Source organism: Chiroxiphia lanceolata, chromosome 2, assembly GCF_009829145.1.
Source record: "Chiroxiphia lanceolata isolate bChiLan1 chromosome 2, bChiLan1.pri, whole genome shotgun sequence".
Lineage (NCBI taxonomy): Eukaryota > Metazoa > Chordata > Aves > Passeriformes > Pipridae > Chiroxiphia > Chiroxiphia lanceolata.
Genome location: NC_045638.1, coordinates 71,521,264 through 71,537,278, shown reverse-complemented (window position 1 = coordinate 71,537,278; position 16,015 = coordinate 71,521,264). Strand labels below are relative to the sequence as shown.

General features: G+C 41.5%; 1 protein-coding gene across 6 annotated transcripts in view; it reads left to right on the top strand.

Moving 5' to 3' along the window:
* Positions 1 to 16,015, top strand: part of MTUS2 (microtubule associated scaffold protein 2) — a 253,012-nt gene that overhangs the window by 172,487 nt on the left and 64,510 nt on the right. For all 6 annotated transcript variants that reach the window (XM_032680343.1, XM_032680342.1, XM_032680341.1 and 3 more), the window contains one exon: positions 13,236 to 13,397. In XM_032680343.1, coding sequence (XP_032536234.1) covers positions 13,236 to 13,397 — 162 coding nt within the window. The remainder of the gene's footprint in view (positions 1 to 13,235; positions 13,398 to 16,015) is intronic.

Here is a 16,015-nt window from a genome sequence, read left to right as displayed (position 1 = left end):
TTGTTCATGTTTAACTGAGAGAAGGAGAAGCTTTTTAAGCAATCCTTAGAACAAAGGCATCTTTAACCTGTATGCCATCACAGCAGTGTAATGTGATATACTGTTCATGCCCTTTCATAAAAACCCCAGGATATTTCTTTAAAAGGAAGATGTTGGAGATGCTCTCAGGCCACATATAAGTGCTGAAGAAGGTTAAAAAAAAGTACAAGTTTCTTTTATAGTAGTAGCAACTCAGATTTTTACATTACCACCTGCCTTCAGGGGCCAGGAATATAAGAGAAACACCAAGGGCATGTAATGGTCCTGTCAAATTGTGCCACCATGGAGGAGAAGGAAACTCTGCGGAGCCAGCAAAACAACACAGGACAGTCTCAAAGGCCGATCTGCTACTTCGACTTTCCAGAGGCCTCTGCCGTTCATTAGCAGGGCTAAGAACTATCCAGCTCCTCCTCAAAAGTACAGGGGTGTTGGAGACCTTTTCCTGCAACTCAAGTACTATGGAAATCACTTGAATTACAATTTTTTGGTAGATTACAATTTGTTTGAGTGTTTCTGCACTTGTACTATACACACAGAGTTAATTAAATGTGCCTAAAATACAAAAGGACATTATTTGTGTTGGTATAAAACACTGCAGGTCATGCTTCTCACTGTACTTTGTGCCTCTTCAAAAAAAATTTGTGCTCATTCACCCCCTCACCCCACTCCCCACATACACAAACCCATTCTTGATCCTGTTAATAATTTCAGGTGCCTAAAAAAAAATACTGGGATTTAATATTGTACGAAGTAAGAAGCTGTACTTCAATAACCCATATACTAAATGTATGATCAAAAAGCTTTCATTTAAGTAGTCTCTTATAAGTCTTAACTACAGAATTATTCATACAGAGGTGAAATTAATAGGATATTTCTTGTTAATCCTGCAATTCAGGTTTTTACATGCCAGAAATGGGCAAGTGAATTTATCTTCAAAGGTGCTATTTAAGAAAAAGAGCAATGGCGAGGGTGTAAGTAATTATGCCTCTTTGTAACATCATGATCTTGCTTTTTAAAAGCAATGGATTTAGAAGCATGACCTTGTCCAACAGAGCAGTGTTATCAGGTGTCCCAGCCAGGCCAGCTGCAATCCGCACAACCATGTTTTCTTCTAATCCTTTCAGAGAGGATACTGTGTTACCCACTGTTTATAGGGCTTTTAACAGGCATCACAAGCAGAGACGCTGTTGGAAAGGATGTGGAAAGGAGATCTGCCCTTGCTTCAATTATGGCCCTCAGAGGTGTCTGGGTGGTACTTTCTCATCCTTTCCCTCTCTTCCTGACTGGACACAGAGCTGTGGTGTGGCAAGGGCAAACACACAGTTGCAGAATGTGTCTTTTCAACTACTAAATATTTTTCCTGGGCACCTACAATGAATCAAACTTCATATTATCTATAGGTCATTTGCAGCCTTTAAGCCATACACAGCTTATACAGTTTTGTTTGCCACGTAAAGACTAGGTGGGGCATGCATCTTCCCCTGGCATCACTGGAAGGCCTTGCTTGAGGGCAGTTTGGTAGATCCAATGAAATACCATTTCGTTGTGCTTCTTTACACTGTTTTCATGAGTGCTTTTGGAAAGTACAACTCCACTTGTCTTCTTCCCTTTCTATCTGTACGAAAGAGTTCGTAGTCATCCCATGTGAATTTTCCCACCAAGTTTCTATAATTCTTATGGCATCATAACTCTCAGACTGGTCATTGAGTTCCAGTTCCTCCAGTTTGTTGCACAGACTATGTGTGTACTCGCCTTTGAAAAGAGTTGGGTAGCATTTCTCACTACTTTGGTAGGTGCACTTATTCACCCTGTCGCTTATGGATATACAGGTGTTGCAACTGTGGACTCTACTCCCCAAGTTTAAAACACAGTTCACTAAGTAAGCTACCAAAATCCTCCTGCCTCTTCTAGACAGGTGAATCACTTCTCTCCTGAATAGTCTGTATTTGTTAAAGAACATCCTGCGATGTTGTAGATATTGATCTACATGATGCATGAGCTTCTACCTTCAGCCCAATCCCAGACTGGCAGCACAGAGGAGATCACTTGGGCTCCCTGTCCCTTCCACTTGGGCCCCCAGGGCCCTGAAGTCCTGCATGATCTTGTCCAGGTTTTGCTTGACTGTGTCTTTGGTGCCCACATGCAAAAGAAGTAGGGGACTTTTAACCAGTTGTGGTGGTCTTCCTGTGACGTACCAGATCTTGGCTCCTGGCAAGCAGCAAACTTCCCTTCACTATCTATAAGGCCAGCAGATGGGTGAATCGGTGCCTCTATGCCTCTCAGCAGAGACTCACCCTCTGCCAGCACTCACTGCTTCCTTCTGGCAGCTTTTAGCATGTGCTGCTTGTGTAGTTTCTCTGTGTGAATCTTGCTCATGGGCTGTGTCTGATGCCAGCCACCTGAAAGGTGTTTGCATGTCCTGCTCTTGATGCTCCTGGTGGCTGCACTCCCTAGGGACCAATTCTATGTGCAGCTTCATTGTTCCACTCTGTCTGTGCCACTATAATCCTGTGGAAATCACTTCTGCATCCTCCAATTAAATGGCCTTACCTTTTATTACCTATCAGTAGCATTTATTGTAATAAAGAGAAGCTGCTCAGTTTAATACTGGCAGTCAGATAAATTCCAATACACAGGAGGAAATAATTTGTTCTATAAAGGCACTGTCATTTTTTTTAAGAAACTACCTCCTCTATTTAACCTTTGAGGGTTTCAACAGAATTTTATTTTTATATACTTTTAAGAGCTTTCATTTTGTGAAATAAGTGCAGTTAAACATCTGTTCCCTGCAAAAGATTATAGGTCCGTTGGTATAGATAACTTCAGTTCATAGAAATATAATCTTAGCTAAAACATTTGCAAAACTAATTTATCTGGATCATTAAGTCATAGCATTTAGTATTGCTAATTGTAAGATTAGTTTATTGTAAAATAATTGAATTTTGCCCAACATAATATACTAAGGCACTGTTTGTAGTAAGCGTGAGATAAGAAAAATTTTCAACAGGTCACATAACTGAAAATTTATGCCTACTCTCCATAGATAATGCCATTTATAATATAAGCCTTTTTTGCTCTCTCTGTTTCTCTCTCCAGGTGTTTTTGAATTGCGGTTTTATATCCAGGCTCCTCATAACTGTCAATATTTGTTAAAAAAAACTTAGTTTGATCAACCAAGTTAAGATGTTTTGTGAGGAAAACACTTAATCAGCAGAATTCTATGAGTCAAGCTTATTTTTGGAGCCTTAAAATACAGTAAAGCCAGCACAAGGGAGAAAATAAAGCTTTACACTGAAAGATGTTTCCTGAATGTTGAAACTCTGGACTACACGAAAATTTTTATCAGATTTTTATTTTGCTGTAGATTTTTTTTTTGTATGACACCTAAAATAGCCACAAAACACAGATCTAGACAGCAGTCAGTCCAGAGCAGCACTGTACACCTTGTGCATTACTTACAAAGGAGTTGGTGAAAGTTAAGTGGGAAAAGCAGGTTCTCAAGTGCATTTTCTCTTGAATAACATGTTGTCCAGGAGGATGAACATGATCTGAGTACAGTAAATAGCTGCTCTGAACAGCTTAGAAGACTCCCTGCCTGTCTCCAAAACACAGCTTTGGTGCCTGTCACCACCTTTCTCCTCTAGCCAAAGCACTGTTCGGCATTCAAGGCAGGTTCTACTCAGCTGCTTGCATCCTTAATGCTCTGAAATGGAGACATCTATGGGTTTGAAACTCCTTCAGGGCTGAGATGGTGATTAAGAATAAGTAGTGTGAGTTAAATTTGAATGTGAAATGAAATAGGAGTTAAGTTTCTAAGCAGCTTTGAGGATCTGTGCCTGATCTCATAAAGGGCAATTAACTAGTGACTAACTGGGAACTTTCTAAGGCTCTTCCATCCTTGAGGTTTCAGTATGACATCGGTGCTCCTTAATGCATACTGCATGTTCTGAAGCCATTGTTATGCCAAGGAAGGAGTCAGACACATTTACTAGCTCTTTGATCTAGCACGATTCCATGTATACTGTAGCACCCATGTTGTTGTGGTTTGGCAGAGAAGGAGCAGGACTGAATGCTACCAGACCTTAAGCACTGATAATTGTTAGGGCATTGTTTAACCTCTCCTAGTCTGGTGAGCTCTGGCAACCAACATGGATTGCTAAAGCTGGTAGAAATTCATTATCACGTTTGGAATGTCATAACACTTTTACCAAGAATTACATATACCTTCAAGTGCAAAAATATGGCACTCCAAGCCAGCGTTCAAGCAAATTAAAAGCAGCAATTCCAGGGAAGAGGCATTTACTGTCGATAAAATGCTGTGTCAACAGATGTCATTCCCTATAATAAAGCATGTGGCTCTAATTTGGCACTTCTTGTCATCAGGAGGAACCTCTTGCAGAGCAGATGTCACTTCTAATCCTATCTTTCACTGGTGCCTGTGCCCTGTTAAAACTGGCATGCCAATTCAGAAGCAGGCTCAGTGCCATTAGAGCAGATGGTCATGAGCACAAGTCATGTTACAAAGCTGGTGCCTCAAGAAATGTGGGTGCTGGGACTGAAGGACTACCCAGGAACATCAAAACCTTCCTACTCAGGAAACTTCCCCCCTAGGTACGTTAATTCATGCCATTAATGCTTTAGTGGTAGTAGAAAATTGGTGTTATCTATATCTTCTTTCTGGTTATTTTAACTTTTGGCCAACCTCTTGTGATCACAGGGGTCATTCTGACAGCTGAGGGCAGTGGGTCATATATTTGTCTTTGGCAAAAATGCCATCAATGCTCAGTGTTACTTTGAGAGCTCTGCAGTGCCTGGGAATTATTGTGGTGTGGAAGAGTACCCTGATGGGCAGCAGAGGGGAGAAGTGGCCCTTGGACCTGTATTCGTCTCCTTTTTAAGACAGTACATGACATTGCCAGACAAATACCTGAAGTAAATCTGCTCTTGTTTTACTTCACGTGATTTTGTTTAATATAGAGAGTAGGATTTTGTCTAAACCAGTCATTGTGAATCAGACTTTTCTTGTTTTGAAGGCAACATTTCAGTTGCCCTCACTGGGAATCAAATACAGTTTTTCTTACAAATTCATCCTTCAGTAACAGTTCATTTCAGTAAATGTACTGAACACGGGATCTAAAAAAATCTGTTGCTTGGATATAGCTACTTGTTTTCTCTCCCCAAATGAATTTGCTGAGGGGAATTTAAATGTTTAACTTATATGTAATATGTTCTTCTTAAATTGTGTCAGCAAGTAGAGCTTCCAAAACACTATGAGTACTTGCTTGCCTTCAAGAGTACCTCAGGTTTTAAGAACCAGCCCTTGCTACAACTAATTGATAGACTTCAGTAATTACACAGTAAAATTCTGATCTGATCTGTTAGAAATGTTAATCCATATGTCAAGGAGAAGCTTACAGCAGGTGTGTTTCTCTCTTCTCAATTAGAGAAGCAAGTATTTCTCCAGTATGGAGTCCTACTGCCTCAGCTCCTCAGACTACCACATGAGACACTTCAGTGGAGTATTCATAACATGTTTCTTGTCATTGTGATCAAAGTCATACACTGAATGAGGAAAGCTTGTAGGGACGATTTGATCATGAATGACTTTTGATAATTCAGCTCCAAGTAGTGCCAGGAGATTGCCCTTTCGGAAGGTGGATACACAGTGATGTCTAAGGCCCATTTTAAAATGTCTGTGCAGTCCAGGTATCCTTGGAAAGATTTCAACAAACTTATCCTTTCTGACAAATATTACAAATGATCAGCAAAATACTATGCTGTCTTCACTCTACGGCCTTAGGGGCTTTAATTAGCCAGCTATGCAAAAGTGCTCAGCTAGCCAAACAGCTGCACAAGCCACCAGTGGTAGACAAAGCTACCACCAACATATGGTGCAATTTTATTACATAATAAAATGCTTGTCTTTTTTGATAGAGATGTAGAAACCCAAATAAAACAGGTTATCTGATTTGAAGGTCTGGCATAGTAAGCAAGTTGTCTGCAACTCCCACTAACACATACAGAAATTCTACTTTGTGGTGAAATTTTCACCTTGCACAATGAGGCTTGTAACAATTCAGTAAGGAGCAACTTGTAACTCCACTCAAGAAAGAAATGCATTTAGCCAGATCCAAAAATTTATATTTTGGTTGGTGATATGAAATGAATTAGTTAGTATTGATACAAGCAAGATTATCAGTAGAAGGCTGTATTTCTACTATCTATTATGTATGAAAGACACTGAAGATGGTGTCTGTGCCACAAAAATTAATCTAGATTTCAAAAATATGGGGGTCATCAAAACCAGTCAAACGTATAGGAAGGAGCTTTAATTCCACTTCACAGACACAAAACATCTCCACTTTTCTTAAACCCACTCCATTGTAGGTGAGGCTAAGCTGAATGACCTCCTCTGCCAGTGGTTGCGAGCATACGTGGCCCAGCTCAGTGGATGCTTCTTGGCTGCAAGTCCAGCTGTGCTGGTAAGCAAGGGAGAGCCTGGAAGCCAGGCTAAGCCCAGTCTCCTGGTCCCTCACCCAGTTCTTCACACTGTGGCTGCCATTTGGGCTGCTCTAACCTCCTCAAGAAAAGCTGTTATGATTAGACTGGGTGGTGGCAGGATGAGCCACTCTACACCACTTGGACAGCTTTTATTTAGCAGCATGGATACAGCCTGGTGAACCAAGCGTCAAAGAAGGGCCGTACCTGTAAGGGCATCCTGCTGTTAGTAGGGTTACCAGTGCTGCCCTGGCAGCACAACTGCCACCTGAGTTAGGAAAGCACAGCCTGAAGAGGTGATGCTTCCCTCTGTCCTGCCAGAAATTCAACTTCTGTCTTTTGCTTGCCTGGATCAGCTGCAAGTGCAGGTTACAGCCTCTGACTGCAGAATCAGTCATGGACAGCTGGAGGTGAAGGAGAAGCCTGCCAATGCATTTGCACAGATATGCTTTTGCAGCTCTTCTGGTGATGGTCAGTTTTGCAGGGTTCCCACCCTTCAGGTGCCCAACAGCTTTCTACATGGCCAGATCCAGGGTGCCAAAACCATCTGACAGCAGGTGTCATAGGACAAAGGTGCTTGGATTTAGGATTGGAGGGCATGGGGACAAGGATGGACATGCAGCAATCTCTTACAGATGTAAGTCATAGTGTACAAAAGCCACTGCTGATCACATAGCTGTCACTAATCATCAGTGATGGCATTAAACTCCCTCCTTAGCAATGAAGGGGCTGTCTCAGAGGTAGTCATCAGCAGTGCAGAGACCCAAAGCTATCTAAAACCCTGAGAGCTGGCTCCTGTGCTGACCGGCACTGCAGATTTGACTCCTTATTTTGAGGGAAATTATTAACCTAAAAATTCAAAATTCAGGTTACATTTTTTAATGTTTAGACTTCTGAAAAATCAGCTTTTATAAAGGCATGTTGTCAGACACAAACCTCCTCTAAAATAAATATGTTACAGGGGATTATTTCTCAAAGGGTGGGAACCCTGCAAAACTGACCATCACCATTACTTTTTGTCTGAGCCAAAAAAATGCAATGGGAAGCTAAGTAAATTAGGCATAAGCATTGTGTGGACATCAGTCCTCAAGCCTCTTCTTGTTCTGGATGGAAAAGAAATCTGTCATCAGCTGGTCCCTGATCTCTTGCACATTTGGCCTATTGTATCAAGAAATACCAGACACTGGCTCTCTGCAAAGAAAAATACTGATTAGCCAGCTAGTAATCTTATGTACTATCATAACATCTTAATAGCATGGTAAGCCCTCAGGACTATTGATCACACTGTACCACTTGGTCAATAGCTTTTTTTTCTGCTTGAGCTACAGAGCTATATGTTCAAATGTATCTCTTGAAAATTACACTATGAAGTGTTATATTGAAATAAACCGTGTTGAACTTCAAAGCAGTAGCCCCTGAAACAGTGAAATAAAAATCTCAGCTGACAGCTTACATATCTTGTAATAATTCTATAAAAATTACTTACCACTCTACAAATAATAATCAGAAATAAAGAATGGACATTAACTGAAGGATGGGCAAATGTTCCAACTTAGGGAAAAGTGTGTCTTGCTGGTTTTGTTTTTAAACATCACCTTATTATTCGCTGAAGTTTAGGTATTTTCCTTATCAGATCATTCCCCATGGCAGTGATTTTAAATTTCACTTTGTCCTTGTACTTGTGCTTGAAAACTGGGGCACAGAAGTGCAGCCTAGTAAAACCCAGGGGAATAATACATCCTATTGTTTTGCAGGTGGAAAAAAAGTCCTCATTCATTATCAGTTTTTCTGCTCGCTTCTCTGTCTCTGCTGTTTCCTTGCTGTGTGAATTTGCAAAGTGGCTCAACTCCTTTTGTAAAGCTTCTTGACTTCTGTGAGTGGAAAATTCTTTAGAAATGCTAAGTGGGATCACTGATGAAACAACTTCATGCAATACCTTCATTGTCATTAACTTGGCATCAAGAAGTATCCAAGGATCTTTTACACGGAAAGGCCTTCCTATAACCCTGGGTAAATGTTTGTCCTTCAGTCAACACACACGATACCAGGATGTTCCCAGAGTCTTTGGTGTGATTACAGCTATGGTGGGAGCTAACAACTCCAAGTCTACTGCCCGCAGAGTGAATGCTTGACCTGCTATGCAGAGCTGGAAACTCACTTGGTGTCAATAGGCTTCACATTGCTGCCCACGAGACAGGGAGCTGCAGAAGCGATAATACTCTTCTGCAGTTTGTCAGCAAAACAGAGACCCGTAGGTGTTGTCAAAGAAGCTACTTTTCTAGAAAGGATCTAGTTCTCCAACAAAGGGAGACTTTATTGCCCTTGATTGCAGACAGGGAAATCTGTAGCTGTTGGGCTCCAGAACACAGCTCTTCATATCGCTGTCTCCTCTCAGATCAAGACCTGCCACACAACATGGCCTAATTAATTTCTCATCAAATGCAGAATTCTTCCCATCCATGTTCCTGCTGGTTTTATGGTCATATATAACGTAATATAATATTTCCATCCTTTTTCATAAATATTTGTAAATAATTTCAGAAAAGGATCACATACAAGAGACACAAACTCCAAGTGACATCTACAAGAGAGCCTTCCTTTTCTGAGCATGAGGAGCCCCTGAAGCGAGCTGTGGCAGGGCAGGGCCAGAAGGTGAAGAGAACAGTGGTAGATACGGAGAGAGGGTGGTTCAAAGCCATCTGGGAGCCAGTGGGATTTTGGTCATGGTTTTCTTTGAACACACAGTCTACAATAAGTTCCCAGCCCTGAATTCTGCATGTCTACTAGCATAAGAGTGTAGGGGAAGAGTGGCTGCAGCTGGGACTCTACAAAGTAACTGCAACTCTTCAAACAACTATTCTTCTTTTCTGTATTTTTTTTCACAAGCAGAAGAGTAGGATTCCTTGGGGCTCCTAGTGAGGAAATGATAAAAGTGAGGCTGAAGGCCTTTAGGTCCAGCAGATCGTTAATAGTCTGCTAAACACTCTACTGCAAAGTCAGCAGTGCTGCTTCTTATGGAGCACAGAGTCTGCAAAAATGCAGGGACTTTTATGTAGAAGCCCCCAAATGACTTGCCAGGTGCTTCAAAGGCAAGCAAGGAGTCTCCCCGGTTTAGACAGAATGCCAGAGTAGAGGAGTGGGAGGGAAGAGGTACAATACAACCGAGGATGTGATCACCTGGAAACTGTTCACTCACTGCACATATAGTGTTTCTGTACAGACTTTTACTGAAAAATAAGAGCTAGTATTATGGGAGGGCAACTGTTACTAACTCACCTGCTGTGGATAATAGTGGAAGGCATTATCCCCTGACAGACTGACAAATACCATCAGATGAATAAGCGTTCTGATTTTCCTACAAGTTGATTCTTTGAAGTAAAGGAAAAACTTTATTTTCCTCTTAAACCATGAGGAATATGTATTCTTTTATATCTTTAATTTAATTTATTCTTTGAATGCTGTTTGAAAAGAAATATGTAATCTAGCACCATATGTAGCAAGGTGGAACTCACCTTCCCCTGCTCCTGGGGAACTACAGGCTGTCCCAGTGATATCCATGGAACTGGCAAACATTTGGGTTTGTGGCATACTATGCACACATATGTTGTTTTATCCCACTGTCTCTTTCCAAACTCCATCTTTGAGTGAAGAGCAAAATGGGAGATACTACATTGACCGTATCTCAGCAAATCCTGGTTATAGTGATATTGCTGTTGTGGTGAGTTGACCCTGACTGGCTGCCAGACAACTCACCCTTCCACTGTCTCACTATCTCACCTCCTCTACAGGACAGGAAAGAAAATTAGGTGAATATATTCATTGGTAGAGATAAAGACGGGAAGATCACTTAACAACTGCTGTCACAGGCAAAACAGAGTTGACTTGGAAAAAATTATTTCACATGTTTCCAATTAAAATAAAGTTGAATTGTGAGAAAGAAAAAAAAAAAAAAGACAAAAAAGCCCCTAAATCCTAAAATAGGTTCCCCACACCCCTTTTTCCCAGTCTTAACTTCACTTCTCCCTTCTCTACTTTCCCCATCCCACATCCCCATCAAACAGTGCAGTGGGAGGAGAATGGAGGTTGCGGTCAGTTCACAGAAGTTCCTCTCTGCCGTTTCTTCCATCTCACATTTCTTCCTGCTCCTGCATGGATCTTTACCCAGGGCTACAGTCCTTCAGTATAAACCTGCTCCAGTGTGGTTCTCATCTCCAGAGGCCACAGCTTCTGCCAGGAGCTTGCTCCTGTGAGGGCTCTCCACAGACTGCAGCTTCCTTTGGGCCATGTCCACCTGTGCCAGTGTGGGGTCCTTCATGGATTGCTGTGTGGATATCTACTCCACCGTGGTCCTCTCCAGCAGCATTTTGCCCTTTCTTAAACAGCAATGCCTCCTTTTTGGCTGACAGGCCAGGCTCTGCCCTGTGATGGGTCCATTGCTGGAAGCATCCACGCTTGATACAGGACAGCTCTGTCCTCCCCTGATGCAGGTTGCCCCTGTGGCCTCAAGACACCCAGTACAGTGATGCAGCTTGTCTCTCTGAGTCCATTTCTTAATAAAAGATCAAAAGCTGTATCACTTTTCTCTTTGCATTTTTCCCCAGAGGTGTTTGTCCAGCCACAGCACAAGGTCTGTGGCCTGCTCTTTCCAGGCACTGGCATTTCTGATCCAGGCATGCGATGAGGCTGTGTTTGTCAGCTTTCTCACCCACTCATTTATGTAATTAGCAGACCTCTTATGCTGTGTTTTAGACAGAAAAAGTGTTTATAGCTGGCAGCACTTTAGCTTTAATACCTAGAAAAGCTTTTTAGGTTTTTTTTTTAGTAAGAGTTATGTAACTCACCTGGGCATTGTTCTTCAATGCAGGAATCGCTTCCATTCAGTTAGATTTGTGAGTTTAAACTTCTCCATGTAATACATTTCACAACTGAGAATAAAGGGCTTACATCAGAGAGGACTTGAACAGAATTTCTCTTTAAATAAAAAGAATAATTTCCTCTTCAAGGTTAGTGCTAAAACTTTTAAACAAATAGCTGAAGAAAGAAAAAAATTCTATATGAGTGGTGCTACCCAAAGTGACTGGGTGAGTACATATATGAGACCACTTCAGGAATAATTTTAGGAGTGTGATGTAAACAGCCTGAGGTGGTCACACGTGCTGCAACATCCTCCTGACACCTGGTAGAAGAGATGTCCTCTTCACAGCTGTAGAGGAGATTGGGTCAGGCTGGGCCAGATTTTCTGCTGACGAGACTTTACTGAAATCAGCAGTGTTTTGTCAGTGGATAATTCAGCACATAATCTTAAAAGTTTGTTACACGGGTTAAAAATCCGTGTAGTTTGGATATAAAACAATGATCTGAGGTGCTGAGGGATTGTTATGTGCACAGCAGTGTGAAGGTGACAAATGCTTCCGGTCTTTCTGTTCCTGCAAAAGTACACTACACTGTTTTGTTTGAATTTTTAATGTAGCTTGACAAAGGTCAAATATATTTGTAGAAATCCATTTATACTGCAGATACACACTTTAAATTAAGACTTATATGCAAGAGCCTTAAAAACACAGCAAAACTTACAGATATTTTGTCAGAGCCAAAAGTTTTATTCTTTCTTATCAGAATATAGGATTTTCTTTTCCAACCTGCATTTTTTTCTAGTAAATTTTCAGTAAGAAAGGCAAATGTGAAATCTCTCCTTTACTTGCACACATTCAAGAAACCTATGTCTTAAAAATACTGGAGAATTGGACATACTAATTATTAAAATCATGCTATCATTTTCCTGCAGATAGTACCTAAACAATATTATATTGTATCTTTATAAAACAATTGAAATAAGAATGATACCCTTTTCTAAAATCCTTGGGGTTTTTTGTCACTATCTCCACTCATTTTTTCAAACAAAATATTTATCTGCAAATGTTCAAGTCCAGATCTGTTGTAATCTTTTGCTCCTCTTAGACCTTGTAGATAGATAGGTAAAGAAGACACTCCAACTTTACCTTTCTCAGATGTTAAGATTATTTTCCTTATGTCTACAAGGAACCTAGGATGCCATTATTCCCTAGACGTCAAATCCTTGAGGAAACCAAACCTATTAAAAGTTTTGAAAGAAGTCAATATAAGGTGGAAGCCTTGGCAACCTAAGATTTGTTATGAGAATATGATTGAGGTAGATGTAAGAGTTAAGGCAGAATTTTTTTGTTTGTTTTTTTTTCTTATTATTCAAACATCTGAATGTGATCTGAGGGACTTTTTGTGGGAAATCCTGTCTGGGTAGAGAATTTGGAGCCTCGCACCACAGCTGTTCTCCTTTGTTCTGACAACCAGTAGCTCCCAAGTGTTAGGGTGAATGCGTAGGTTGGCTCCTGTAGGAGCTCCAAAGCCGTAAGCAATATAGAAATTTCTTGGTTTGTTTTTGAGCCTTGTACCCATATACCTTCATGGCGCTAGACCCAAAGCAGGTTTTAAGTTCCTATTGGAATCAGACTCCAACAGTTGCCAAGAGTCAAGTAAGTTGTTGGGAACTCTTTATTTCTGCCTAAATGTTTATATTGGACAAAGTCTGTGTAACTTAGCCCAAGTCACAGTGAGAACATGTCATTGTAGATTATAACTGCTGATAGATGTTCAGTCTGTATGGCACAGTTCACATACATGTTTTATGGACTTATATTTAGTGCAGTTTTGGTCTCCTACAGGTTCCAGCTTTGGAAATGAAGAGCAAGCCACCCCTAAGGCATCTGCACCTTCTAAAGATGCTCCCAAGGGCAGCAGCAAGAGCACGACACAGGTGTCAAGCGGCACAGCGACTCCACGCAGGACCTTACTTCTAGCACCAAAAACTGCCACAGCATCTGCTGGTAAGTGCTCCAAACTTAAAAAACCACCTCCGTTAGGTGAAGAAATGCAGAAACCTTATTATGATGCTTGCTTAATTAATTTTCATGCCATTCTTGGGCACATTGCCAGTGTGCTGATTTGAACTCTGTTTACTGTGGTCTCTTTGTAACACAGCTGTAATCTCATTTTGTGAGTTGTGTTTGGAGCTGAAGGCATTTACTGTCCCTAACTACACATGCCAGAGATTTAGTGTATATTTTATTGTACATATTTTTGGAAACATTGCATTGCTTTAGAGACCAAAGCATTCCACTGAGCAGATAGTTTATTGCTAGGTATGTTTGCAAGGATGAGAATACTGGCCTCTAGGCTTTAGCAATCTGTGGTATGTTCCCTCAGAGAGGCAGAAGGAGGCAAGCAAATAGAACAAAAAAAACCCCTAGTCTTGTTTCCAAATTGTTTCCTTAAAATTTGTAAGCCCTCCTTCTGCTCAATCCAGTTATGTCTCAAATGACGAGTTCCATCAAGTTCAGATTAGATCTAACAGTTTAGATTCCATAATAAATAATTTTGTGTAAGTCACCAGCCCTATCCAGTCTGGCTCTTATTCAACAGTCTTTCATCTCTATGTAAGTTCCACTGGGTTTGATAACACACTGCAAATGGAGCTGGGAAGAAAATATCAGTATAAAATATGACTTTATGAAGACTTTATGAATTCCTTTTGTTTATATGCTGGATTAAGGGGTGTTGAAGGGAAGACTCATGTTTCATCATGTTCCTCATTATCAACATCAGCTGTTTTTTAATAAATGTGTAAGATATCCAGCTCCAGGTTGCCAGGGTAGCCTTGTAAGACAAAAGAAGAGGTGGCTCATCTGACAGTCCCTTCCTGGGAAGGACAGCCCCGAGCCTTGTGAGCCTGCTTGTTGCTTACTTGCAAATGGATCATGAGGACAGCATCTGCAAAGGGATTGATTGGTGGGGCACGTGTTTATCCTCCATCTCAGACCAGTTTCTCCGTAGCTGAACTGACGTCACCCCAGCTCCACCATGGAGTCATGACTGGAAGGAACTAAGTCACTACAATTTCCTGTTCCTTTTTTGCCCTGCTGCAGGAGACAGGAACGTTGCACAGAGGCTATGACAAAGGAGACAGGGATGGTCTCCACCATGGATGGGAGTTTTTAGCTGGGAGTGAGACATGTATCTTTGTACCACATGCCCCTCTTCATAGATGGAGGGAAGTCCCTGTGTCCAGAAGAATGGACTTAACACAAATGAACACCATATTGAAAGTGAGACATATTTTCACATTAAAAAAATCAAATCAATAACATGACCTTAGGATTTAATTTTTCATTTGAGGAAGAAGTCACCGACCTTATTCGATCACAGTCCAAAGCCCAGACAGTCCCTACTAAAGTCAGCCATATAGTAAAGCCTTTGAAAAGGAGAGAAACTACAGTAGTATCTGCAGAAGGCAATGTTCAGAGGCAACAGATTAACAACTTCCTTCTCTAATAGGGGATTTCTTTTGCAGATCGCTTAGATTAATGTTCACCACGGGGCAACTCAGATACTACATCAAACCAGGACCTAACTCTGTCATAATGTGGGCAAAAACCTTGTTTGACATGGTGCAGTTAATGGTGGATGTGGTGAGCCCTTCAGGGTGTATAAGAACTACTTGTGCTTACCCCAGCATAGCACACCACAGCAGTTAGTAACCCAAAAGGAGCATATCTGTGCTGTGCAATGGAAAGGGTTTTCAGATAGGCAGTGATTCCTGAGCTGGTGCTGACAGGTCTGGAGAGTCAAAAAGTGCAGCACCATGCACCTGCTTAGACCTAGAAGCAGGATAGTTCATTCACCCAGCTCCGCGGTCAGTTGATTAAAATTAAATTGCCTTAGACCTAGGTTATATCCTGACCAGGAGCTTTGACTTCATCTGCTCCAGGCTTCTGCTTCTGGAGGGGGCTCAAGACTGAGGCTGTATCAAGCTTGGGAGTGAGGTATTCTCCAGATAAAACCATGCTGGTAGCCACTCAGTGGCATGAATTTGTCCTGAAATCACTTCCTACAATTCCCATCTCATACTCAGGTTCTTCTGTGATTTTCTGGGAAAAAGTCCTAGGGTATCTTAGCTTGCTGCAGGCCTCAGATGGACAATTAGGTGAGTGGAAAACTGACTCAGCCATCAGGCTCAGTGTGTTCTGATCAGAGGTACAAAGTCCAGCTGCCAGATTGGAATCCATTAGGGATTGATACTGGGCAAATGCTGCTTGCCATCTCCATAAAAAAACTGAAAAGTGGGATAGAGCACTCCCTCATCAAGGTTGCAGATGATGGCAAATCAGGGGGAATTGGTCAATATGCTGGAGGGCAGGGCTGCAGTTCAGAAGGACTTCACTGGGCTGGAGAAATGGGCCTGTAGGACCTTCATCAAGAAGTTCAAAAAGGCAAATGCAAAGTTTTGGCCCTTGGAAGAATAACTCCATGCAACAAGAGAGGCTGGGGCCAGCTTGCTGGGAAGCAGCTCTGCCAAAAGGCCTTGTTTGGGGATCTGCTAGACAGCAAGCTGAACCTGACCTTGTAATGTGTTCTTGCAGCAGTAAAGACGAGGTGCGCTCTGGGC